This window comes from Dermacentor albipictus, chromosome 6 (genome assembly GCF_038994185.2).
Source record: "Dermacentor albipictus isolate Rhodes 1998 colony chromosome 6, USDA_Dalb.pri_finalv2, whole genome shotgun sequence".
Classification (NCBI taxonomy): Eukaryota; Metazoa; Arthropoda; class Arachnida; order Ixodida; family Ixodidae; genus Dermacentor; species Dermacentor albipictus.
The window spans coordinates 29,705,342-29,730,279 of record NC_091826.1 but is presented as its reverse complement, the minus strand read 5'-3'; the positions used below and the strand labels follow the sequence as shown (position 1 = coordinate 29,730,279).

The 24,938-nt window shown below is 47.6% G+C and overlaps 2 protein-coding genes across 2 annotated transcripts; both read right to left on the bottom strand.

Annotated features, from left to right (window-relative positions):
• Window positions 1-5,389: 5,389 nt before the first annotated feature.
• On the bottom strand, window positions 5,390-13,603 carry LOC135905107 (GILT-like protein 1). Its single transcript, XM_065436096.1, has 2 exons — window positions 13,324-13,603; window positions 5,390-6,368 (listed from the first exon to the last, which is right to left on the bottom strand). Exons 1-2 carry the CDS (start codon window positions 13,438-13,440, stop codon window positions 5,784-5,786), a joined length of 702 nt encoding a protein of 233 aa, XP_065292168.1. The 5' UTR covers window positions 13,441-13,603; the 3' UTR covers window positions 5,390-5,783.
• A 1,327-nt stretch (window positions 13,604-14,930) lies between these two features.
• Window positions 14,931-21,958, bottom strand: LOC135905108 (GILT-like protein 1). The gene is made up of 2 exons (XM_065436097.2): window positions 21,756-21,958; window positions 14,931-16,500 (listed from the first exon to the last, which is right to left on the bottom strand). Exons 1-2 carry the CDS (start codon window positions 21,870-21,872, stop codon window positions 15,916-15,918), a joined length of 702 nt encoding a protein of 233 aa, XP_065292169.1. The 5' UTR covers window positions 21,873-21,958; the 3' UTR covers window positions 14,931-15,915.
• Between the last annotated feature and the right edge of the window lie 2,980 nt (window positions 21,959-24,938).

The window sequence follows — 24,938 nt, the reverse complement described above, 5'->3', positions numbered from 1 at the left end:
TGCGTTTCAATACAAGCTCAAAACAAGCACCCGAACCACATAATCGATGATACGGCACTCTTGCGCCTACGTGCAATGCGAAGCACGTCGCTCTCCCACTCACGCTTCCCCGTAAAGGTTACTGTTCCGCAAGCTTCCGTGGCGACGGCAGCTTGACTGTAGCATACTGAACAGGAAGTGGTGTAACTACACTTTCTTACGTAAGAGAAGCATCCACCTAGCAACTGATTTGTGTTGTGTCCGTGCTGTGGGGAAGGCACGTATGGTGAGGACTACTGAAGTGCATACGAGGCGCGGCGAATTTCTCTTCTCTCTGGTCCATTTTTAACGCGACAGCGTTAAGGAACTCGTGTCGCAGAAAAGCCGGTGTCGTCGGCGTCGACGGCGTTGGCCGTGAGCCATAAGTCCCAGCAGGCACTTCATGAATAAAAAACAACTTGCAAGATTGGCTGGGCGGGAATCGAACCAGGGTATCCGGAGTGTGAGACGGAGGCGCTACCACTGAGCCACGAGTTTTTTTTTATTTATTGCCTGTTTTGTACTTCTATATCAAACAGCAAATGAAATTTAGAAAACAAGACAAATTTGCAAGTTTTCAGCACCAAGTGTCAGCCTTATAGGGCTGACTATTTTAGAATTCTTTGAGCGCGGTCAAGGGTTCCACCCTTGACAGCCACGCAGGTACACAATCTTGTGCTTTCTGAATTTCCACAAATCTCGACATGTATTCTGGGAAAAGCATTCGTGCAGGCCGAGCATCCGGATCGCAGTGATACCCCGCCATACGGGCGTGCCATAGACAGTGAAGGCCAACTAGCATAATGAGGTCGAATGGCAGTCCGTCATCGTTTTCTATAGATAAATATCTAATACCCTGTGGATCTAAAGGAAAGTCCTTTTTGATAGTCCTCTGAAGTACATCCCAAAAGAAGACACCCGCCCAACAATCTAGAAATACATGATCTATAGTTTCTAGTTTCTTACAGATCAAGCAATCCGAGCCCCAGGGTAAGAAAAACCCACGATCTTCTAAAAAGGTTTTGACATTCAACGTACCCGTGTGAAGCTTAAAAAAGAAAGACTTGGTCTCTGGCGTTACTTGCATTCTTTTCACCCGCTTAAGCACGTCTTGCCCTTGACCTCCACTGTGTATGGCCCTGTACATTGGCACAGGGAGAACTACATCGCATACATCTTTGTACAATGTTTTACGTTTCACTGAAAAAAGGTACTCATTTGAAAATCTAACGGACAAAAACCGTACACTTAAAATAACTTCTTTAAGAAATCCACAAACAGGACCGCTCATATTGTCTGTGCAGACTACATAGCCAGGTAACGCGCTCCTTAGCCTCACTTGACACACCGTGGGCAAGAAAGGATCGCTTAAGTCGCGGAAAAATAAAAACCGGTTTACTGCCTGTCGTATAAAAAGGTGCGTCATTCCCAAACCTCCGTCTTTAACTCGCCTGAACAAATTCGTTCGACTGCATCGTTCCCAATTCGAAGCCCACACAAATATTGCGAATACTCGGTGCAACTTCTGTATATGTACCCTTGAACAATGCAATACCTGCATGACATACCATAATTTTGCGACAAAAAATAGATTGCAGACTGTAGCTCTTGCAAACATGGATAGATGTCCAGCTTTCCACTTGTTCGCTTTTATCTGTGTGTCTCTTGTTTGATCTTGCCAATACTCATCGTTATTTTTGTAATATTCCAGCGGGACGCCTAGATATTTAACGGGTGTCGTCAGCCACTTGACATTGGCAAAAGTGACCGGGGTGGAAGGCCATTCTCCGTGCCAGAAGCCAAGACACTTTCCCCAGTTTACCATGCTTCCAGTTACCTTGCCAAAACCCTTCACTACAGCGATAGCTGCAGCTACACTCTTTTTATCTGTACAACAAACTGCGACGTCATCCGCATACGCCAGAATTTTAACTTCCGATGCATTTAATCTGAAGCCGTGAATGTTGCTGCTTTCAATGATCGCTAGGCACATTGGTTCTATGTATATACTGAACAGAAGGGGACCCAGTGGGCAGCCCTGGCGTACAGAACGCTTTAGGTGAATGGGGGCCCCCACTGACTTGTTAACAATGAATCGCGTAGTGCAGTTCCGGTACGCCAAAGCTACCCCATCTCTAATGATGGATCCGACATTAATGTGGTCTAGGATGTCAAACAAAATACCATGAGGTACACAATCAAACGCTTTCTCGAGATCGAGCTGTAGAATTGCCACCCCTGCTTGCATAATGTCGCAGCACTCCATCACGCACCGCATCTTATGTATATTAGTCACAATCGAACGCCACATAATTCCACATGTTTGGTGAGGACCAACCAATTCCTTAATTACTTTCTGTAGCCGCCTTCCTATCACTTTCATCAAGATTTTATAGTCACAATTAGTTAGTGATATAGGCCTGTATGAGGAAACCAATTTTAACTTCTCTGTCTCTTCCGTCTTTGGTATTAATACAGTATGTGCTTCCCCAAAATACCGGGGCAGGACATCTAGTTCGTAAGCCTCATTAAAAAGGACTGTAAGCAGATGAGACAATTCTTTTTTGAACGTCTTGTAAAACGAAGCGCTCAGACCGTCAGGCCCTGGGGACTTGCCGAGATTCAGGTTATCTATAGCCTTTTCTACTTCCGTTTGTGATATGGGCGATTCCAACTCTGTTCTGGTGTCATCTTGCAGTCGTGGCATTCTCTCAAGAAATTCTTCTTTAAACCTCTCTGCATTCACAGGTCTAGAAGCAAAAAGCGCTTCGTAATGTCGAGCAAAAGCACGTCCTATGCTGTCATTGTCTGTCATTACTATCCCGTTATCTTCAATGACATCTATACGGTTCCGCCCGGCGCGACTTTTTTCGAGTCCAAGTGCGCGTTTTGTTGGACATTCATCTATAGCCATCGCGTCTACCCTTGCTCTCACTTGCGGTCCGCGATAACGGTTCTCATCATAAAGCTCCAGTTTCTGTTTGATACTACGCAGATCTTCGGCATACACACCTGGCGTTTCGCATTCAAGCGCTGTTAGCTTTTCAAAAATCATCTTAAGCTCTTTCTCTTTCTTTTTGGCTTCAAACGATAAAATGCTGGATCTTTCTATCGCTTTAATTTTTATCTGTTCTTTAAAAATTTCCCCCTGCTCTCCTATTCTTTCCCCACTATCTTCATGGATATTCTTAATTGCACGAATCACAGCTGCAATGAAAGAGTCATCCCTTAATAAATTGGAATTCAATTTCCATTGCTCCCGTGAAAAACTCTTGCTCTCTTTCCTTGATCCTCCATGCTTCAAAGCGGTACAAACGCGCCTCTAGTGAATGCGGTGTTGCTTTAGAAATGAGCTGTTTCTAAGGCTCAGGCGTGCGTCGCTTGCTCAGGCGCACATTTCGTTGCCGCGCCGAACGCTGCGTTGCTCGACGCTCACCGCGTCCGATGCGGGGCGCGTAGTCGCTGCGCCGTAGCCCATTGTCTTACATCCCTTGGTGGGTCGACGGGAACGCTGTCGCGTTCCACTCTTGAAGGCGAAGCTTAAGCGTCCTCCAGTTTTTTTCAGATCCACGAAGTAGCGGCGCATGCCACATCGTAGCAGGTCGAAGCGTCTTATGCTAATCATTAGGTGAAGTACATGTGAATGTCGCCACACGAATAACCTAAATCGCAATATGTACTCGTTCTACTTGTTATGTGCAGCTTCTCTGTCCAACCAACTTCACAGTATGAATTGGTTACCTTTTTTTTGCATTTTGTGTTCATTGAAAGGCGTCCACTACGGACAGGAGTCGGACACACCTCCTCGTGCTTTACAGAGGAACACCGTTAGCACTGACCAATCAGAACTGATGCCAATCTGCTAATTCACAGAACTGACTTCTTCCAAACGTAATAGAATAGCTTTCTAATATTTCTAATGTCCCCGCTTCTCCATGGGTGAAGCAAGTCTGTCGCTCTGACCTAGCCTCAGCTAATGAAGAAGCAGGGCCGGACTTTTTGATTCGTTAAAACGGGGCTAGACTATTGAACAAATATGACCTACGTATCTTGAACCCGAGAAACAAAACGCAACCGCAAAAGAAACACCAGCGTTCTCACATTACAGTCGTGAAGGCAAGGGCAATTTATCACGAGTCATTCTGCGCTTGCTCGTACGCCTGGCGGGCAAGGACAACAGAGTCAAGTCATCCATCCCTATGTCTCCATTCTTTTTTGCTTCTTTCTCAACCACGTGCTGCGTTAATGACAAGGTCCAGCGGCGAGATGAGACACAATAGGTTCCGAGAAATGGGGGCACCTCAGTATGAGAACTAACGACCTCTGGTCGTCAGCTAGGACGTGTGAAAACATTGCGCTGCTCGCCAACTGTCTCGACGTTCTTGCGATTGCATTGCCACACGCAAACATCAGCGGTGGCCCCTTGAGTATATAGCGGTGCGATATAGGATGGCTCATTGAAAGGCTCGCCTGTTTTTGTCTTTTTCGAGGCTACGCTGGTTGCCACAGGAACGGTTAGCGAGGGGATAACGTCGATAAATGGTCGCAGTCAGCTACAACGGTTAAAGGATCATGAAGCCTCCGTGGCTTCTTGCTTGCATTAAACTGCAGCGGTTATCAAAATTCTAACTATACTGTTGCTACGGCTTAGTCACTATGGCGTTCTTCTAACGAGAACGAGGTAGCAGGTGCGAATCCCGGGAGCAATCTCTACGGTGGTCGAATGCAGAAACTACCGTGTACTTGATGATTTAGGTGCAAGTTAACAAAACTTCAGGTGGCCGACACTAATCGGGTATCTGTCAACAAAACTTCAGGTGGTCGACACTAATGGGGTATCTGTCATTACGGCGTCTCTAATCACCAGGGTGCCGCGTTTGTTAACAAACTCGATTCACTGCATTCTATTCGATGGAAACAAAGGGCTTGGTCACGCGAAGAAACGGAAAACATGTCGCAAGTGTCGAGGACTCGTTGATTTGCTGCTACTCACTGCTCCGCCAAAGTGGGACGTGACCGCGTTATATCTGTGAATTTGCACTGCAAGAAAACTACCAATATGTGCAGGAACTCTCTAAATAGCGCGAGGGAGTTCTAATGGTACCGGTGGATCACATTACAAATCCGTGCACAATCGAAGCGATCGTATAATTCAGTTATGCGCAATATTCCGGAACATAAACTTGTCTTGCGGAAAGGTACCTCAGAATGAGGTGAAGAAGATTTGATGCGAAACCAGTGCATCCAAACGGGCGAAAAATAAAAGCAAACCCTAGCATTCCAGAAAGCGAACATCAATAGATAACATTCAGCACCAAAGCACTAACACTAACGTTAGCACTTGGCGTTTACACTTGTAACACATTAGCAATGACGAAGCAGATCAAGAATTTTATTGTCCTCGCGTCGCCGAATTTTTCACTTCACTTTCCTCCTACATGGCGCGACCGTTCTCTCTTCGACAGGGCGGCGTCCGAATTTAGCAGCTGGTTGACAGGCCTCGGTGCTCTGTCTCGCAGGCGGTAATAGGGACGAATCTTGTTTTTAAAAACGGCAGGTCAATTTTTTAGGCCCGTTTGCGATGTCGCCCTAGTCTGAGCGAAAGGGTCACAGAGGATGGAGCGGGGATGACGCACCGCCTGCCACTTTTGGGCCAACGGTTGCTTGAGACGGTCGGAGTTTGAGCGTCAATCGGAAGCTGGGTGAGAATCGCGGAAGTTGGTGGTGAGGCTGTCGAGAGGGAGTGCGGACGTCGGAAGAAGTGTTCAGCGCCTGAACCAGCCCTTCCTCTTCTTCACCTGGCACGGTTCCGGTACGGGCGGCTTGAAGTGCTTGCAGACGGTCTCCTTGAAGTGCTTCTGCAGCTTCTTCTGGTAGCGCTTGTTGAATCCGCCGTCAATGACCACGCTGGGCACGTAGTTGATGGGCGGCCGCACGGACAACGTGCGCCAGCCCATCTTCTGCAGGAGGATCTTGCCCTGCGCCGACGAGGCGCAGCCGACGAGCTTGCTGCTCTCCATCTTGTGCTCGCTGCTGCACTTCTGCACGTTCTTCTCGGGCTTCCAGGTCTTGAGCGTGCACGCGATGAACGGCAAGTGCTTGTCCGTGTCCGGGTACAGGGCGATGGCGCACGCGTGGATCATGCTCGCGTGGCACTCGGCCTGCCCGTGGCGGCAGGTGAAGGCCACGGTGGTGTCGGACCCCTGCGGCTCCTTCATGCGCGTGCGTCCGAACGGCACCAACTCGACGACCAGGTGCTTGCGCAGGAGCCCGTACACGGGCAACAGCTGCTTGGTGATGAACCACGAGCTGTCCTTGCAGTATGGCTCGTACAGGACGGTCACGTTCACCTATGGCAAAAAAGGAAGACGGGAATAGAATGAAGTGGAGTGAAATGGCCATCAGTAGACCACGTTTTTGAAGCGTACGGAAGCGAGAACACACGCTAATTATATGCCGTAATGGAGCATGTATGTATGTATGTATGTATGTATGTATGTATGTATGTATGTATGTATGTATGTATGTATGTATGTATGTATGTATGTATGTATGTATGTATGTATGTATGTATGTATGTATGTATGTATGTATGTATGTATGTATGTATGTATGTATGTATGTATGTATGTCGCTCTCATCACCATCATCAATCCGCCGACACCTACTGCAGGACGAAGACGTCTCCCAGCGATCTCCAATTGCGCCTGTTTCGCGTGCATGTATGTATCCGAGTTTCCATGCATTTCAGGGAACTCTTTCACAATTTTTGAATGTTGTCTGTGGCACATAGCACAATTCTAGTTCATGACGTGGCCCACTCGAAGCGGTGGACACTACTTGCACTAAAGATTAATATGCATAACCGAGTAATCACAAATATCACTAATTAATCTTTTAACTAATTACCTCATGGCTCATAGTGCAATTTACAAATTGTAGCCGTGGAGTTCGCAAGGTGGATCCACTTGGAACAAATTCTCAGGGTGACATCAGTTTCAAGATATTAATTCCTGCACTTTGCAAAAAACTGCATTGACGTTCCAGTTACTTTCTTAACAGAAGTTATTTTATGCACTGAAGCACAAAAGTAACTGGAACGCCCACGCATTTCTCCGCACAGTTCAGGAATTACTATCTCGAAACTGGTGTCATGCTAAAAATTCATTCCAAGTGGATACGCCTTGGGCACTGCACGTCTAGAATTTGTATATTGCAATATAAGCCACAAGGTATAAAAGGTTATGTAGTGAAATTTGGTCTGTTAGTCGGTTATGCATATTCATTCATTTTTATTTCTGTGTGCATGTCGAAGTAGTGTCCGCCGCTTTGAGTAGACGTCCTCATGAACTCTAACTGAGCTATCTGCCACAGACAACAATTAATAATGTTTTGAAAGTGTTCCATGAAATACCCTGTATACGTATGTATGCGTACACGTACTTGTCGTGAACAATACCGCCGCGACGCCGCGAGCGACGGCGCGAGTTGGAGCCCCGTTTCTCCTCTGTCGTGACGTCACGGTGTCACGTGGTCAGGTTGACGGCGACGCCGCGAGCGACGGCGCGAGTTGGAGCCCCGTTTCTGCTCTGTCGTGACGTCACGGTGTCACGTGGTATTGAAGGCGACGCCACCGCGCCTGAGGAGCTGGGTTGAGCTCTAGTAATATGCTTCGCATAAAAAGTAACGGACCTCTGCGAGCGTGTGGCATTGTGCCGAACTGCGTCACTGCTCCGCCTACTTTCTCCACGCTTAAGCTCGTCTGGTGTCGAAAGGCACGCAGTGCGCATGCGTGTTACTCGCCGGCACGTCTGCTCGCTATTGCGATGTCGTGCCCTAGCTTGATGAATTGTGTCCGAGCCCACACGAGCTGCCACGTGCTGCGGCTAGCGCAGAATTGAGAACGGGATAGAGGATTGAATTCTGACATCCGGGGTTTTACGTGGGAAAACCACGATTTGATTACGAGGCACGCCGTTGTGGGGCACTCAGGATTGATTTTTGACAACTCGGGAGTTCTTAGAAAGGCACAGAATGCACGGTACTCGGGCGCATTTTTTTGTTTTGTTTTGCACTCAGCTCCCATCGGAATTCGACCGCAGCGGCTTGGATCGCATAAATATCCCCAGACACAATTGAGCGAACAGTGGAGCTCCTATCTGATAAGAAGAGCTGCAACTTCGATGTAGTAGCAAGCCGCAGCTCTGCCATCTTGTGTAGGTCGGACTATGTTAATACGTTACGAATAGGCTGGAATGTGGCTCCTAATACCTTGAATCAATTGAACCCTTTATCTACCTAGACTACAGCCACTCATTTCCCTGTACTCGGCAAGAAATTGATACAAATGCCACACAGTGCGTTTGTAAATTCACGGGCACACTATAGCGGAAAATCGCACGCGGCAAAACGCGCCATTATTCACAAGGTCACACTTGCAAGCGTCTTTGGCACCGAGGAAAAAAAACGCGACAGATTCGCTCTGAACTGGAATCACGGTGGTTGTCACCAGCGTCGCTGAGATATTAGAGAGATTTAGTTCAGGGGACGCAAGGCGTTTAGGCCCCTAGCGCTTGGGTGCGTTTGCGTTTGCGTACGCAAGCAGGAACAGGTTATATGTTAGCGGCCCCATATGCAAGCCGCAGTGAGGTCGCATGCGCTCGCAGCGCCATCGACGTCTGATCTTTGCTGCGTTATCATTTTTGTAAAATATGAAATCGAGCGTATGAAGCACATAAAACTATTCTTATTAGAAGTAGTTGACAGATAGGTTTAGCGTGTCCAGTATTCGGGTAAACGCAGGCGGACGCAGGTTGGGACGTTGGGGCGGAGCCGTAAACGAGAGCGTCCTGCATGGTGCAGCAACCTAGTGGCGCAAAGCTCAAACAAAAAAAAAGACGGCTAATATTGCAGTAACCAAGTTTATTTTATTTGCTGTGGGTGTGAATTTTTGGCAGCAACACAATTACGCAAGTTCCGAAGATTTACACCAGCAGCGAAGTAGAATAGACTTGGTTACAGCAATATTAGCTGTTTTTGTACGTTTGAGCTTTGCGCCACCAGGTGGATGCACCATGCATGTCGCTCCCATTTACACGAATACCGGACACGCTAAACCACTCTAATATATATAAAAAACGACATCTGTCGACAGTTGGCGAAAGATTCATAACATTATCTACCCGCTAGTTCTCGTGGGTTCTCGTACACAGGGAAAGTCACGTGGGTAACGTGACCGCTTAGGGGCAGCGATGTTTTCGGCCACCCCAACCACCCCAAAGACGCAAGTAGACGTAACGGTCTGCGCTTGCGCAGTACCGTCGGCCCTGGTTCTTGCGTACACAAGCCGTTTGCGAACCTTAAAATAAAACTCTCTAATACAGTTTTAGTTGGTCGTTTGTCAAGTGAACATATTTGTCATGTGAACATTTTTTTTTGTCGTATAGGAGATCCAATTAGGATTCCTTGCTTTGTTTTTTCTTTTCTTGGTCAAGTGAACATGTTTGTAGGTATTATACATAATTAATTAGATTGATTTGAATGCACAGTGTAAGTATATTGCTGTATGTGAATTGTTATAATCTTCCTGTAAAAAAAAAATTTTTACTTCGCAGCTTGCAATGTCGAAACTGTGCCTGCGTGAATTCAGGGTGTCTAGGGCCTAGTCAGGTGACCACGTGTGTCACCTTTAGCCCACTTCACCCGGGCAACTGTATATTGTCTAAATTTCAATAAAGTCAAAGTCCGGAGCAGGTCTGCATACGCTGAAAACCCGCGGACGCGTCAGTGCACATGCGCAGTACGCAGGAACACGCACCGTATCTTGCGTGCGCCCGCAGATCTTCAAAAGCTGCGTAGCGTCCACTGCAGGCTCAGAGGCCTTTGCGGGACGTTCTCGCGTGTTCTCGCGTGTTCACGAGAGCGCATTTTTCGATATCGCTCTTGCCGAATAGATGACTCCGGCTTGCGGTTTGGCTTCGTGGCGACTGACATTGGCTACACAGCTTCAGAAGGTGGCATATGGCTGAGCTGAGTAGCACACTACTGGTTCCTATGCGTGCAAGTCAGCAGTCCCCTTCTCAACTTTTTGTGTCCAGCCAATGATTTCCGTATCCTACGCGCGCGCCCTACGCTACGCACACACAACCTCGCACCCTGCGCACGTGGGTGGTTGCGGACGCCCAACTAAAACTGCCCGATTTCGTAATTTCGCGTGGCATTTCCCCACGTGATAGAACCGGCACGCCGCAAAAGATAGTTCGGTACCCATTAGCTCCGCGGCAAGAATTGGCAGGTGATGTGGCCGTGAAGAGCGAAACCTCTTTAGAGTAAGCAGGTACTCGCACTTTGCTCTTGCACGGGCAGGGCGTATGACGCAAAAAAAAAAACAAGCTCTTAGCATCCTCGAAAAAACGAGACGATTTTCCAGAACTGTACATTGTCTGGGCCCCCGGGACACGAGTCCCTGGCGGGTAATGTAGCGGCTAATGCCGCTGCCCGAGATCACATTCTCTGGGCTATCCCACCGGGTTCACGAGCACAGGTATAGACCAACAAGATAGCGTCCCGAGAAGATACGCCGATATCCTGAGCCACTACAGACTGGGTAGGAGGAGCTATCCACCCCCGCATCCCAAGCTGACAAGAGAAGAGGCGGTGATCTTCCGAAAACTACAGACCCGCACATTCCCGCACGGCACCCTGCTACACGCCATGTATCCTACGAGCTGTACTCACAAATGCGCCTTCTGCTCTGCGCCCAATACCCTCTACCACATGGTATGGGAATGTCAACAAAACCCATCGACACTGCCCATCACCGGACCAATCGTCGAGCAGTGGGAGGCCCAGCCGACAAGCGCGAGCCCTGAAAACTAGCATCGCCTGGTGAGCAGGGCCAAGCTATCGGCTCAGGCCCCCGGCATCCTGGACTAGGGACGCCGCCCACCTCGGACGATTTTACCGTCGGCTCATTTCTAATAATAAAGTATATTCCTCCTCCATCCGTAGGCCCACGTACAAGAATCGCACGTATCAATGAAGGTGCATAGGATGATAACAACATTCGCTGTTATCTACTACGTTAAGTTTTTGCAACATTGAGCTTTTGCGATAGTGTCTGTTGGAGCCAGATGTTGAAGTCAGTACTCTGTACTTGACATCTCACATATCCTGCCTAGGTTTCCTAAGCGCGCGTAATATTTTTTTCCTTCAGCTATGACTAAGAGCTCGCACAGCTTTAATGCGCAAACGCCTATAAATAAGAACTTCGGACGCTACGTATGCCTTTTAGTCTAAAGTCTTGAATACAAGCTTCAAACTTTTAGAAAGTGACGTTCTGTGCTTTCAATTCTGCACCGCAGTTTGGAAAGAGGCGGCAAAAATGAAGAGGGGCGTCGATTGGCGCACCAGTGCATGGTAACAAACTAAACGTCACTATGTTATTACTGTTTGTCCTCGAGAGCGTCTGCATCGAAAACTACGGACAGCTAAAAGCTCGTTCTTTTCTTTCGATTACTGCTGTGACAGAAAACGTATTAAACGGCTAAGCAATAATTGTTACCGAAACCACTGAATATCACTGTCAAATTCGCGGTGACGGAGTATGTATACCTCCGCCGTACATAGCTGTCGATATCGGCGCTTGACCCTGGCAACACTAATCATCGTCAACGTGATTTGATGAGTGCAACGACAGCGCGATGAAGACGGCTCGACAACGAAATCACGACAGCGCAATCACCATGCTGACGTGACAACGGCTGCGCTCGTCCGTTTTTTTTTTTTTTCACCACTCGTTTACTGCAGGGAAGCCAGATGTATCCTTGTACGAGCATTCGCTTTAAAATTGCGCAGATCTCAGACAACCGGGACTCGGTCTATGGGAGGCTGTGGCGAGCCGGGAAGACTAAACGGCGCATCTCGGCACGGGACTCGAGTCCGCAAAGAGAGAGAGAGAGAGTTTCCTCAATGCACGGGGCGCGGGCGTTCTTGCACATCAGTCCCCATCGCGATGGGGGCGAAATCACGCCGCGCCCGGGATTCGATCCCGTGACCTCGTGCTTAGCAGCGCAAAACCACAGCCGCTAAGCCAACGCGGTGGGGAAAGTGATAGAGGCGTACGTAAAACAAAACCCATGAACATGCCGGCGAGTGATGCGAGACCCACATGCAAAATGCGTGGGTCTCGACACCGGTTGATCTCTAGCGGAGATGAGTCATTGAAGTACTGGATGGTGCAGTTCGCCATGTAGTACGAGTACTAGCACCTGGAATCCGCTCATGCTGCTCACGACAGTACGTGTGATTGAATGGATGCACACCCAATTAGGGCGAACCCTCGTGGCTTGCTTTTCACACGCGAAGCGTTTTCAATCCGTACCTGCTTTAGAAATTACACTAAACGCAAAGTTGTACTATAAATACCAGAATTTTGTAAAGCTCGCACACGTGATTCAAGCAGACGTGCAGTCGACCTCAAAAGCTTACGGGCCGCGGGATCCCGCAAAACGTTGAATTTCCAAGCGGCCCGTAAAACAGAAGCCAATAGAACCGTTCATCGCAATTTCGTTTGCATATTCCATTAGAGGCTGGAAATGCGAACACAAGAATGCTCTGCTAAAGCTGCAGATATGTTGAAGTTGTTTTTTTAGATCCCGTGGTCACATAAAATGTTGTTTGCCCACTGTCCATAACCCCCCAAACTAGCCACCACCTACGGGCGGGGTGCACGCACGCACTGTTGGTTGGTGACGAGAGAGGGCGACCCGACACCGATTTCGGTGTGCCGACTTGTCGGCCACAGCGTTTGTTTACTTTCGTGTCGGCGCCTTGGTCACACTGTACCGACGCCAGGCTCTCCCGCGGCCGTCGGCAGATTGTCGGCGACGGTAGAGTGTGACAGAGGCGCCGACACGAAGGTAAAACAAAAAACGTTGTTGTCGGCCGTCGGCACACCGAAATCGGTGTCGGGTCAGCCTAGTGCGAGTGAGCCTCAAGCGAACACTGTCGCCAAGTATGCGACAGAAGCAGCAGGCAGAGCGATATGGCTGTCGTTCTCATTCCCGCAGTCGCCGGCAAACGAGGTACTACGAGCCCTGAAAGTTCTGGCTTATCTATGTATAAGTGGAACGGGGTAAATCCTTGCCCCTATAAGTGAGCGATGGCTATGAGAGCATCGGGAACACACTATGTATCTCACGAGATACGATTCCTACAGTCGCTAGGGCACGGGATCTGGCGCTGCCGTCAATGCGGCAAAGCCTGTGCGCGCTCTGCCTCGTACGAGGTGTCCGTGGCGCCTACCTTCTGCACAGCTGGTGGGAAGAGGCCCACGGCTGGTTCCGGCTGGGTCTGGCCAAGACAGGGGCTGCCGCAGGCGAGTAGGCCCAGCAGCAGGCAGCACAGCGAGAGGGGCCGCATGGCCGAAATCTTGAGGTGGAGGCGACGCGAGGACACCCAATGCCCCGACGCCGGCCGGACGGACGGGGCCTCGGGTCTACCGGTCGAATGCCGCTCGGGCTAGACGGGAATTTTGCGATGGCGCGCGGATCGCGTGAAATGCGCCGACTGTGGCCGTACGACTCTTCCTCGTCTTCTCCCTTTTGCCGAAAACGAAATAAAACTTTCAAACTCAAGGAAATTAGGCGGAAGCGTACCAAGCAGGGTACATTAGTAGAGAAAGATGTTTCTAATTTATTGGGACGAAGTTTCCACTTTCGTTGAATTGGCATTCATTTTTTAATGATTTCTTTCTTCATGTGCAATATATTTTGATCTCCCGAGGGAACTTTAGCTCTGGCCTAACTGTGATTCCGCCTGTTAAAATAAATGTGGAACGAAGAAAGAACCAACGGGATCGGTTTTTTAGCTGATGCGTTTAGCGTAGAATGACCCCCTCGTCCTCTGCCTCCCTTTACAATAGCGTCCTTCTGTCGAGCAACGTTTCTTTTACTCGCACCGTTCTGACTGTTGCGGCCGATTTGATGTTTCTTTTTTTGTTAATTTGGAACTATCTAGTTAAGTTCTGTCCCGAGGCAGCTCGAGCTCTCACCACTCAACCGTCTTTACAGCAGTGCCAGATTTTTGTCGCTGTCACGCAATCCGTCCTTTTACATCTCTACCAATCCCAAAAAAAAAGAAGTGCTGACGTGGACACTTTGAGGATAACCAGAGACATCCAGAAGTTGATATCCCTTTAGAATAAAAACAGGAACAGAGCAACACAGGACCAGCGAGTAAACATGACAGTTCTGTTTACTCGCTCGTCCTGTGTTGCCCTGTTCCTGTTTTTATTCTGAAGATGAACCAACAAGCCCCATTGAACACATTGATATCCCTGTATCTTCCGACCTCGTACGTGAATGGCCTCCTTCACCTGCTTATCGCCTACTTCGATATTTGCTTTTATTTTGACGACCGTTCCAAAGGACACATTTCGCTTGCGAAACATCGCATATACTTGCTTGCCATGCGCCTCCAATTCTCCACGTAATCTTTACACCTCTCAACATACGAGCGCCAAGTTATTCGGCATGAAATCGATAAAATGTTTACAAACGCCAATATTTAGCCATCTTCGAGGCCGTGCACTGCTCCTGTTGCCTTAGCTAAAAAGAACACCGGTCGGTGTTTTCGCATAGATTATGGACAGTTGAACAAGGTCCCTGAGAATGATGTCTATTCCCTTCTACGCATATGCAACGCTCAAGTGCGCCAATTTCTGCCTGTTTTTCTCTCGCTGTGAACTGATGAGTACAAAATCCAGATTTTTTTTCTTCCACTGTATATCGTCACATCACGACAATTTTCTACTTCGGCACAGCGGACACACTGCGTCATCCGTAAGAAAATATCTCAGTGCTCGGTTTGCGCTCTTGGTAGATACAGAGAGGTAATTTCAAGATGGCGTGTTTTGCCTCATGTATCATTTTACAGAGACTTATAATATACAGGAAAGGGTGCCAAAGTCAAAGACTGTAGCTGCACTTTCAAGAGGAATCGCAAAGAACTAATGCAGTATAAGAAGCGTAACAGGTACAATGAGCGTTAACTGAACAACAAAATTAAACCACGCAGTATTAAGGATTCAAAAGCATAATAATACGTGAACGTGTTATATCTGCCATCTTATACTTCAAGAAAACTACTGCCATGTACCAAAATTGCCTCTCTAACACAGGAAATTTCTATTAATACTAAAAGACGACATTCTAAATCTATAGAAACTCGTAGAAGTCGTATAAGATAGCTTTGAGCAAATTCAGGAAGATAAAAAGTCTTATCGAGCAGTACCTGAGAACGAATATAGAGATTCGCTACGAAATCAATATAACCGATCGGATGAGGACGAAAACTACTCCTGATACGCATATAGGCTAAAACAAAGAAGGCAGAAAACAGTCACCATCAAAGCACCAACACACCGTCGCACCTCAACGCACAAACACATCAAGTACACCATAGCGTGTACACTTCGCATATAAACTGGTCACACTGGTACTAACGGGGTAGGTACTGCACTTTAGGTCCTCCCATAGCTTAAAACACCTCCACGTCGCTGAATTTCTTTCTCTTCGCTTCCAGCATTACCGGAAGACGGTATCTTTTTGACAGGACATCCAAATATTTTAGCCGGTTCACTGGTCTTGGTGTTGACTCTCAAAGGCGGTCAACGGGTCGAATATTTCCTTCCGGACACAATCAGTCAGTCTTTAGAGTCCAGTTTTCATATGTTAATTTAGTTTTAGCGATAAAGGCAACGTTGAAAGGAGGGGCGTGTCATCTCTCACAATGCGGCTGCCGTTCACAGGCAGTATCGGAATTTAAAGCGTGAAGCAGAACCTGGTGGTTGATTCGGTAGAAGGGGTGGTAGGGGGGAGGGGGAGCAAGAAGCGTTCAAAACCAGAACCAGCCTCTACGTTTCTTGACTAGGCAAGGCTCCGGTACGGGCGGCTTGAAGTGCTTGCAGACGGTCGCCTTGATGATCTCCTGCAGTTCCTTCTGGTAGCGCTTGTTGAAGCCGCCGTCGATGACCACGCTGGGCACGCGATTGATGGGCGGCCGCACGGACATCGTGCGCCGGCCCATCTTCTGCAGGAGAAGCCTGCCCTGCTCCGACGAGGCGCAACCGACGATCTTGCTGCTCTCCAATTTGTGCTCGATGCCGCACTTTTGCGCGTTCTTCTCGGGCTTCCACGACATCAGCGTGCACGATATGAACGGCAAGTGCTTGTCCGTGTCCGGGTACAGGGCGATGGCGCACGCGTGAATCATGCTCGCCTGGCACTCGGCCTGCCCGTGGCGGCAGGTGAAGGACACGGTCGTGTTGGCGCCCTGCGGTTCCTTGATGTGCGTGCCACCGAACGGCACCATATCGACGGCGAGGTGTTTGCGCAGAAGCCTGTACATGGGCACGAGCTGCTTGGTGATGAACCACGAGCTTTCCTTGGAGTATGGCTCATACAGGACGGTCAGGTTCACCTGCGGCGAAAAAAAAGAAGAAACACGACTGGGACTGAGTGAACTAGAGCCCAACCTGTTGCATCTTCTCGAAACGCAATACAGTAGAACGCATTTTTCTGAAGGGTACGCAAGCGAAGGGAATGCCCGCGCCTGAAACGATGTGATATACCCATACGTCGTGGCATACTTGTAAAAGGCTCCCACCTCAGAGTAGTGTTTGCCAACTTGGCGTTGCGGCAGGCAGGTTTTATTTTATCTTGACCAGGGAATCTCGTGGCTAGCTCTAGTGGCTGAATACTTTTAGATGTGCTGGAGTTCTCAATCGTATTGTCATTCTCCCGATGAACCGCGATGTAGTGACCGCATCTCGAGGTTTTACTCTAGTTTTACATCAAATCGTCAGGTGAGCGTGAAGATTTTGGTAGTGTAGCGACTTCCTGCTAAGGTAGTGTTCGAATAGACTGAGTGCCATGATATTAAGAGTCATTGCAGCCTCGACCTCGCAAATCGGAATAAACAAATATGTGAAAATAGAGCGTACCCGATAAGTTGAAGATGTGTTTTGAAGAAATAAAGCGTTCGGTGCCTTCGGAAAAGTTCTCGAGTTGAACATCACAGACCCGAAACATTTGACGACTTCGTTCCGCAAATTTTATGCGGGCTCACTGCATGTCACCTCTTTCGTGTTATTTAGCAGGTTTCGTGTTTTAGCATGATATTTAGCAGGTTTCTGAGCTCTGTTAGGTTGATGGGGATGTCATTTTCACTTGACGCTCAAATAACAACACGTGCCATGTTACCCTCTGCATCATATCTTAGAGCGCCTATGATTCTCAAAAACGTGGTGATCTACTCTGGGCCAATTATTTAGGTCTGTCTTGCAACTGCGGCTCTATACACTCTATACAAGCTGGGAAACCGTGCTCGAAATCAACCTTGTGGGCCAACTATGGTCACTCGGCATGTGACTCTTGGTACATGCTACTCTTCAACTAACCTCTTTTGCGTCAACTTGGGTGACTTATGAGCCACTGCCCATGTGTCACTCTTCAATGAAACTCTTTAACGTGGACTTGGGTCCGTGGATATGTGCCGGCTGGCTCGGGGACGCTCTTCTATGAACCAAGTTAGCTTGGGCCATTGTATATGTTCCGCTGCATATGTCCTGCTCTTTAACAAACTTATTTCACTCCAACCTGAGTCATTAGATATTCGCCAATGGGTATGTACCGCTCTTGTACCGGTACATAGCGGTACATGTGCCGCTATGTACCGGCAAAAGAAACAAAAGGTTTCATTTTTAATTATCAATTTGGTGGGCGGAACTGAATCCATATAATATATGTTCGGATAATCGTGCCTGCGTATATAATCAGATGACGAAGCGCATCGACCTGAAACCGCTAGAAAGAAACCCGGCCGCGTCCTGGCCTCGTACAAGAGGCGTTTCGGCCATCGCAATATGGTCTGTTTGCTGCATTACTTCCATGGCTGATATCGCGTCAACGTCGACATTCATCGAGAGATGGATTCTGGCGGAATTCTGCTTCTTTTTTTACTGCGTTGGCTATATCTCCGTGATCAGCCCGTATTTTTTTTTTGTAATTTATTAATAGCTCCCTTAGCAATAGCTGGAACGCAATGCATAGTCAAAGATAGACGCGGGCGTCACCCACTCAAACATATCATAAATATGTCTACGGGCGTGTCTTCACTGGGAAAATCACGTTGGTGGTGTACGGTTATGCAGGATGGTTGCTGGCGTTACCCATTAAAGTGGCTGAGATATCGGTTTGCGCGCGTGAAATGACGGTTCAAAGTAAGTGCGTAGTTGCTATACTATCTCCAAAGACAGGCACAAGTGTCAAGCACCGAAGCGGCTGAGATGTGGGCCCACGCATGGGAGGTTAAGGCTTAATGCATATTCAAATGCAGTGCGCAAGCATATTCGGGAAAGACGCGCGCATCACCCATTAAGGCGCACGAGATATGTCGAGCAACGCGGCCATAACGTATACACGTAGGCGCGACGTTATGGCTCACGTATTTATGCGTAAACGCTCTTGCTCATGTACACCGGAAGCAACGGGTGACGACCAGAAAGCGTTGCGGCTATTTCAGCTTCCTACAGGATGTGCCTATGGCAGCCGCTTGGGATACGGCGGAAACAAGACGCTGTACTGCTGAGCAACAGACGCGAACTCGTTTCGTGGCTTACTTTTCGTGCTGAACTTAAACCTTACAGCGCAAACACCTAAGACGAACCACAAAAGGAAGACATGACACACACTGGCGCTGGTTAACAACTTCTTTATTTCTTCGCCATCGATGCATATATAAACCCTAGGCCACACAACCACATACCATGTAAAAAAGACAAGGCGATAATTGCATCAGTGACACATCTTTGTCCCTGGCCCACCTGAATTTGAATTCCTACGTTTGCGTATGCGATAAGTTGGCAGATCTCAGCAATGTAATCTGTGCGCCTGCGCGGTTGTGTGGCCTAGGGTTTATATATGCATCGACGACGAAGTAATAGAGAAGTTGTTGGTCAGCGTCAGCGTCTGTCATGTCTTCCTTTTGTGGTTCGTCTTAGGTGTTTTCGCTGTAAGTTTAGGTTCAGAATTATGTACCAACTAAGCCCAAATGAAGTTTTACTGTAATTACTTTTGTTAAGCAAAGCATTCCCCGATTTACTGCGGCGTTCGAACTCATGCACTATACTCATGTTCCGCACATAACAGTCAACGCTGTGGAAGCTACGCAAGGAAGTCCGGTGAACAAAAGTTATCGCTCCACGCGTTCCGTCTACGCTTCGCTGCTCAACAACAGCGTTCGCTCGCGTGCCATCATGCACGTGAGGCTCTTTGCGACGGGTTGCAAGTAAAGAACCCGAAATGAACAACAAAAATAGAGATGATGTCAAACAAGGCATTAGCAGCCGTAGGCCACAGTGTGTTTGTTTCTAAGGATGAAAACAAACTTTTTTTTTGCGCAGACAAACAGAGACGAAAAATAGGGGCAACACAAGCACGAGCGCTTGTCCTTGTGTTGCCCCTATTCTTCGTCCCTGTTTGTTTGCGCAAAAAAAGTTTTAAGATGAATCTGTTCCAACTAGGCCGACTCGCAGTGATGAAAACTTGTTCCTTCAATTTTGAGCTTATGTAAACGAAAGTTGTGCACAAGAGCGCTTAGAAACCATCGAACTATATCCAAGGTGCGAGCAAAGCCACTGCAAGAAGTCTTTCTAGCCTCCACAGCGTTGATTGCTGTGTATGGATCGGAGTATAGTACTATATTGACCTGAATATTTTAACGCGACAGCGTTAAAAGCTCCGTGTCGCAGAAAAACGCGATGTCGGCGTCGTAGGCGGCGTTGGCGTCCTGTTAGCGAAAACTGCCCAATGTATTTAGGTATATGTATATGCCACGCCTTTCTACATGACCTTTTTTTATTGCCTTGCTTGGCACAGAGTTTACGAGCTCAGAAGAACACTATAATAAGATCGTAGTACGGAGAACCGTCAGCTGTTTGCCGACTACAAGTCATCAGTAGTTCGGCTTATGCAACAACATTTCCAATCTTGGATATCACTCAGGAACATACGTCTGCACCTTCTGCACTTCGTCAAAATGGGACACAGATTCGCAAAAATACTCGCGAACGGGTCTAACATCGATACTTGGGTTGTGTACAGCAGTCCGAGTTCGCCACGTACTGTGCAGGCCCAGGAGCATCATCACCAGATCAAAAGGCACACCATAGTCGTTTTCGATCGTGAGATAACGGATTCCATGCAGGCTTAATGGGAACTCTTTTTTCAAAGTTTTTTGTAAGATGTTCCAGACCCCACCCCCCCAACCAGCAATCTAAAAACACATGCTCAATTTAGCATCATCATCATCATCATCATCATCATCATCATCAGCCTGGTTACGCCCACTGCAGGACAAAGACCTCTCCCATACTTCTCCAACTATCCCGGTCATGTACTAATTGTGGCGATGTTGTCTCTGCAAACTTCTTAATCTCATCCGCCCACCTAACTTTCTGCCGCCCTGTACGACGCTTCCCTTCAATGCTCACTTATCTCTGTTTTTTTGCATGATAACCAATGAGTACTCCACGGAACAAATAAACCCGCATCTTCTAACCATGTTTTAATAGGTAAGGTTCCTGTGTGCAGCTTAAAAAAATATGGTCTTAACCCCTGGGGGGCGAGCATTTTTTTAAAGCGTTTCAGCCTTGCTACATTACATGCGGTACATGCGGGTTATATTGCCGCACCACTCTACCACTAAAGTTGCTCATGCCATGTCTTACATTCTTGACAAAGTTATTCCTCCGAATTTCGAGAACGACAGTCCCCTAATAAATATCACGAAAGAAAACACCGACAGCGCATGCCTTTGATGTTAAATCTTCTCAGACTGAAATATTAAATGTGCAAAACAACAACAGAACCCTCAAAATGATACCGTTTTTCTGGTGTGGCTGCGCACTGTCTCAGGGATCGGCCCACGCAAGAGGCCGCGTTCCCACGAGAAAGCTCGCTTTCGTGGATAGCATTCGCTGCCAGCGTTTCCCGGTAAACATTACGGCTACATAAGCTGAAGTTGCCGGGAAGTGTGAGAAGCAGTCAGCGATGTTAGAATGCCATCGGCGTTCCACTCTTAAAGGCGAACCTTAAGCATCCTCCAATTTTTTTCAATGCTCGAGCCCTCCTTTAGAGCAGACGTGCATGATTTTGTGCATAGTCACCATCTGTCACTGTGGCTCGTGCAGGTACGACGGGTTTGGTGACGCGACAGCTTAAGTCGAGCGAGCACTTGTGGCAACCATGCACAGTAAGAATAGACTTAGAACTACCGGTAGCGCTCGTTTTTCTCTATACTCTCCGGCAACAAGATGGCTGTCGGCTACAAGCGCTGTAAACTTTACTCCATATAAGCGGAACGTGCAAACGCTTGCCTCGAGATGCTCGAAGGCTAGAGGTAATCCTGAACCTGTTACCCGTCCTACAAGACGCGACTCCTTCATTCCATATACAGGATACATGACCTGGCTCTGCTCTCAGTAAAACACGTTGTGTAGCTAGCTGGTGCACAGCTTTCAATAGATGAAGCGCCAATAGTGACGGCATACAAGGAGGAACACAGACAGAACCCTTCCTGTGTGCCATCACTATTGCCACTTCATCTATTGTCTGCTCTCAGTGGGCAAGGCTTGTGCCCAGTCCGCCTTTTTGGGAGGTCCTCATAGCGCCCACCTTCTTTACAGCAGGTGGTAAGAGGGCCGTGACTGGTTCCGACTGGGTCTGGACAAGACACGGGCTGCAGGCGAGCAGGCTCAGCAGCAGGCTGCACAGCAAACCCACGCCCCCCATGGCGAAATTTTGGGCGACGGTGACGCGAGGGCCCCCAATGCCCCGTCACCGGCCCACCGGATGGCGCCTCGGGTCCACCGATGGAATGTCGCTTGAGTTACGATGATGATAACCATCATTTATATACTGTGCCACTTACCCACGACAAGGGATGGGCCAAGAAGCGGGTGATAAAGTTAAATTAGGATAAGCATAAACGAACGCATATAAGGCAATAAAAAATAAAACAAAAGTGATAAACAGAAGAAAAACATGCTGGATTGCTTGAAGGTGAATGAGCCTGAACTCGGAATTTACATGGGAAATTCCAAGAAAGGAGACGTAGGATAGTATTATATTAAAAATATAATCTTATTGCGTTGCAAATGGAATTAGACGTTGTAATGCAAATGTCGCTTTGGCTGAATTCAAGAGCCGAGGCCCTGATGAAGAGTAGAACTGTGGAGGTCAATGGAAGTCCAAGTTCGCGAAACAGAACCTTGACAAGCACTGCTTTTTTCTTGCAAGAAATGACTATAAAACAAAAAACAGGATCAACTAACTGTTCGCGGTTCATTACAGAAGCGACATCCGCAATGCTACTCGATAACCCAAACACCTGTAATACGTCACGTTCATCAGACCAACTCTGGAATATGTGAGAATAGTGTGGTTTTCATTCAGAAGCAGCAGCATTTCGATACTTGAGAGCGCACCAGTGTTTATCTTTAACTGTTGCAAGCGAACCGATTCACCTACCGAGCTTCAGCATCGCGCGGGACTAATTACACTGCGCGACATAGCAGCGATACATCGCATCAAGCTCTTTTATCAATTGCTAAACGCTCACTTCAGTACCAACGTCATACCTTTCGTTAACGTAAAGAAAGAAGGAGATAGTGCACCAGAGAACTCATCAATCTACAAAGAATATTTCTGTGATAACAATACGTTTCGTTCTTATTTGTTTCTTTTTACCTCAAGTAATGAATTAATGGAACGCGCTCGACCAATTTTATTACCAGCAGGCAATAGTCGGAAAATTTGTAGATAAAACTGAGTAATGTGTAATGCATGCGCTCCCGCCAATGTGAAAAAAATATGTTTTCGTGGGCCGTTATATTCTCAGCGGTCTTATTTATGTTTGTTTTTACGTATTTCCTCCCTCATAAATCGAGCGCACTGCTTTCACCTCTATTGCGTCTGTATTGTACACCCTCTCCTATACAAATCCCACCTGTAGGATTGACAGTACACCAAAATAATAAATAAATAACAGCGAGGGAGCTGCGACACACCAGCCCTGCGCAAATAAATATCGACCCGCGGAACGGGCCGTCGCCATCTTGTAAATTCAACTTCCCATTGGTGTGATAGACGCCATTAAAAATTCTTGACGAACAGCTGATGCCGGGAGTCAGAATGTGTACCTCGCTAAGGCAAGAGAGTCAGCCATGTTGTTTACTGTGTTCCGCAGTGACCCGGTTACCCACGGGAGGTTGTCTACTTGTAAATGTGGAGAGACGAGTGAATGAAATGCTCGCAATATGAATGAGGCCGCTGTGCCAGTAAGTCCTAGACACACAGATTGGGAGTCTGTTAAAATAGCGAATGTCGACAAATATGCTGGCAGCCACCGCATGGCGATGGTCATTAATTTGACGTCAAGTATAGGTGTAAACTTATGACGGTGAAAGAGAAGCAAAGTTGCGGAGAAAATATGACCACGCCTGTTCTCTCGTAACGCAAGAAAGCACGATTAGCAATTGTACATTTAATGCGGAGATGCTTTATGTAGTCTTCTAAAATACCATACAAATAACTTCCGAGCATTAACTAAGCATCTTCTTTTTTTACAATATATTGAGGAAGTGGATGTGGAGAGGTGCTGGAGAGGTTAACTGAGGGACAACGCTACGTATGTATACGTTTAATGTTGTTGATTTCGCTTGCTCAAAAAAAGTGCCAGTGGCAGCGTCTAATTGTGACCGCTGAAGCTCAAGAAATTCATAAGATTCACTAATAAACCCTACTTTACTCTTCTGGGAGGATATTCAATTACTTTTCTTTTAAATTTACAGTTAAGGTACGGAATCTGCCTGCTGAAGTGTGTAAGCGCTATTCACCGAACAGCATAGTATTTGCCACAAACTGGAGAAGTGCCAAGCAATCTCGCAGCGCTTCTCCTTCTAGTACAGCAAAGAAATTGTTTGCTCGAGAAATGTGCGCGGCGAGGTTGTTTTAGTTAAAAGCATGAGTGCCAGCTCTGGCTTCGTACACGCCCTCGCGGTACCATGCTTAGCGTTTGACCAGCTGCTGGATGCCCACTCTCACACATCAATCACTGATATATTAGAAAAACGCGACAGAAAAACTTACTGATGCTTACGCACCAGTTCCGTCGCTAAGCTTTACGGTATGCAGCGAGGTTTTTTTTTACGCCACTCGGTGTTTGCAAGGCAAGTGAGACTGAATGCAGACTACGGTGCTCGTGCCCTCTTTTATTTCCGCGATATATAACGTCACCGGCGTTTAATTAAACGCAGCCTCAAGCTCGAACAGACACCGCTGCGTTTCGTTATAGAAGCGAAGGAATGCGCTGAGCTGCACTAAGCGGTCTGGCTTCACCGGACGGGCATGTTTACCTTGGCTCAAGCATCGCATCAATACCAGTCATGTTTAAGTTCCGCCGCGCCACCTATCGCTGCTGCGAAGTTAAAGATAGATCCCTACTTTGATGACTGCCGCCGTTTCTCCTGCGTCAGCAAAAGGACGTTTGCAAACTGCAGTGCGACAGCTTGGATTGTCAGTCGATGCTGAAACTTCCCGTTTCATTTTTCCTTTTCTTTTTGTAATTGAAATGTTGCATTTTGAGCAAAACGAGAACAAGGTGAAAGCAGAAGCCAACGTTTCGACAAGTGGACTTGTCTTCTTCGAGGCACTGCAAGTCCACCTTTCGAAACTTTGGCTCCTGCTATCACCTTGTTCTCGCTTTGTTCATCGTCTTGAATTTGCATCTCCCACCTTCCCCCTGTTTTCCCTAAATGTTGTATTCTGTGTAATATGTAGATCCAATAGAGTTTATAT

What these genes read in the sequence shown, in the direction of transcription:
- LOC135905107 (XM_065436096.1), bottom strand. Translation starts at nt 13,440, where the DNA reads ATGCGGCCCCTCTCGCTGTGCTGCCTGCTGCTGGGCCTACTCGCCTGC. An exon ending in TCCCACCAGCTGTGCAGAAG is followed by an intron (nt 6,369 to 13,323) that starts GTAGGCGCCACG and finishes TTTTTGCCATAG; the next exon opens with GTGAACGTGACCGTCCTGTA.
- LOC135905108 (XM_065436097.2), bottom strand. Translation starts at nt 21,872, where the DNA reads ATGGGGGGCGTGGGTTTGCTGTGCAGCCTGCTGCTGAGCCTGCTCGCC. An exon ending in TACCACCTGCTGTAAAGAAG is followed by an intron (nt 16,501 to 21,755) that starts GTGGGCGCTATG and finishes TTTTCGCCGCAG; the next exon opens with GTGAACCTGACCGTCCTGTA.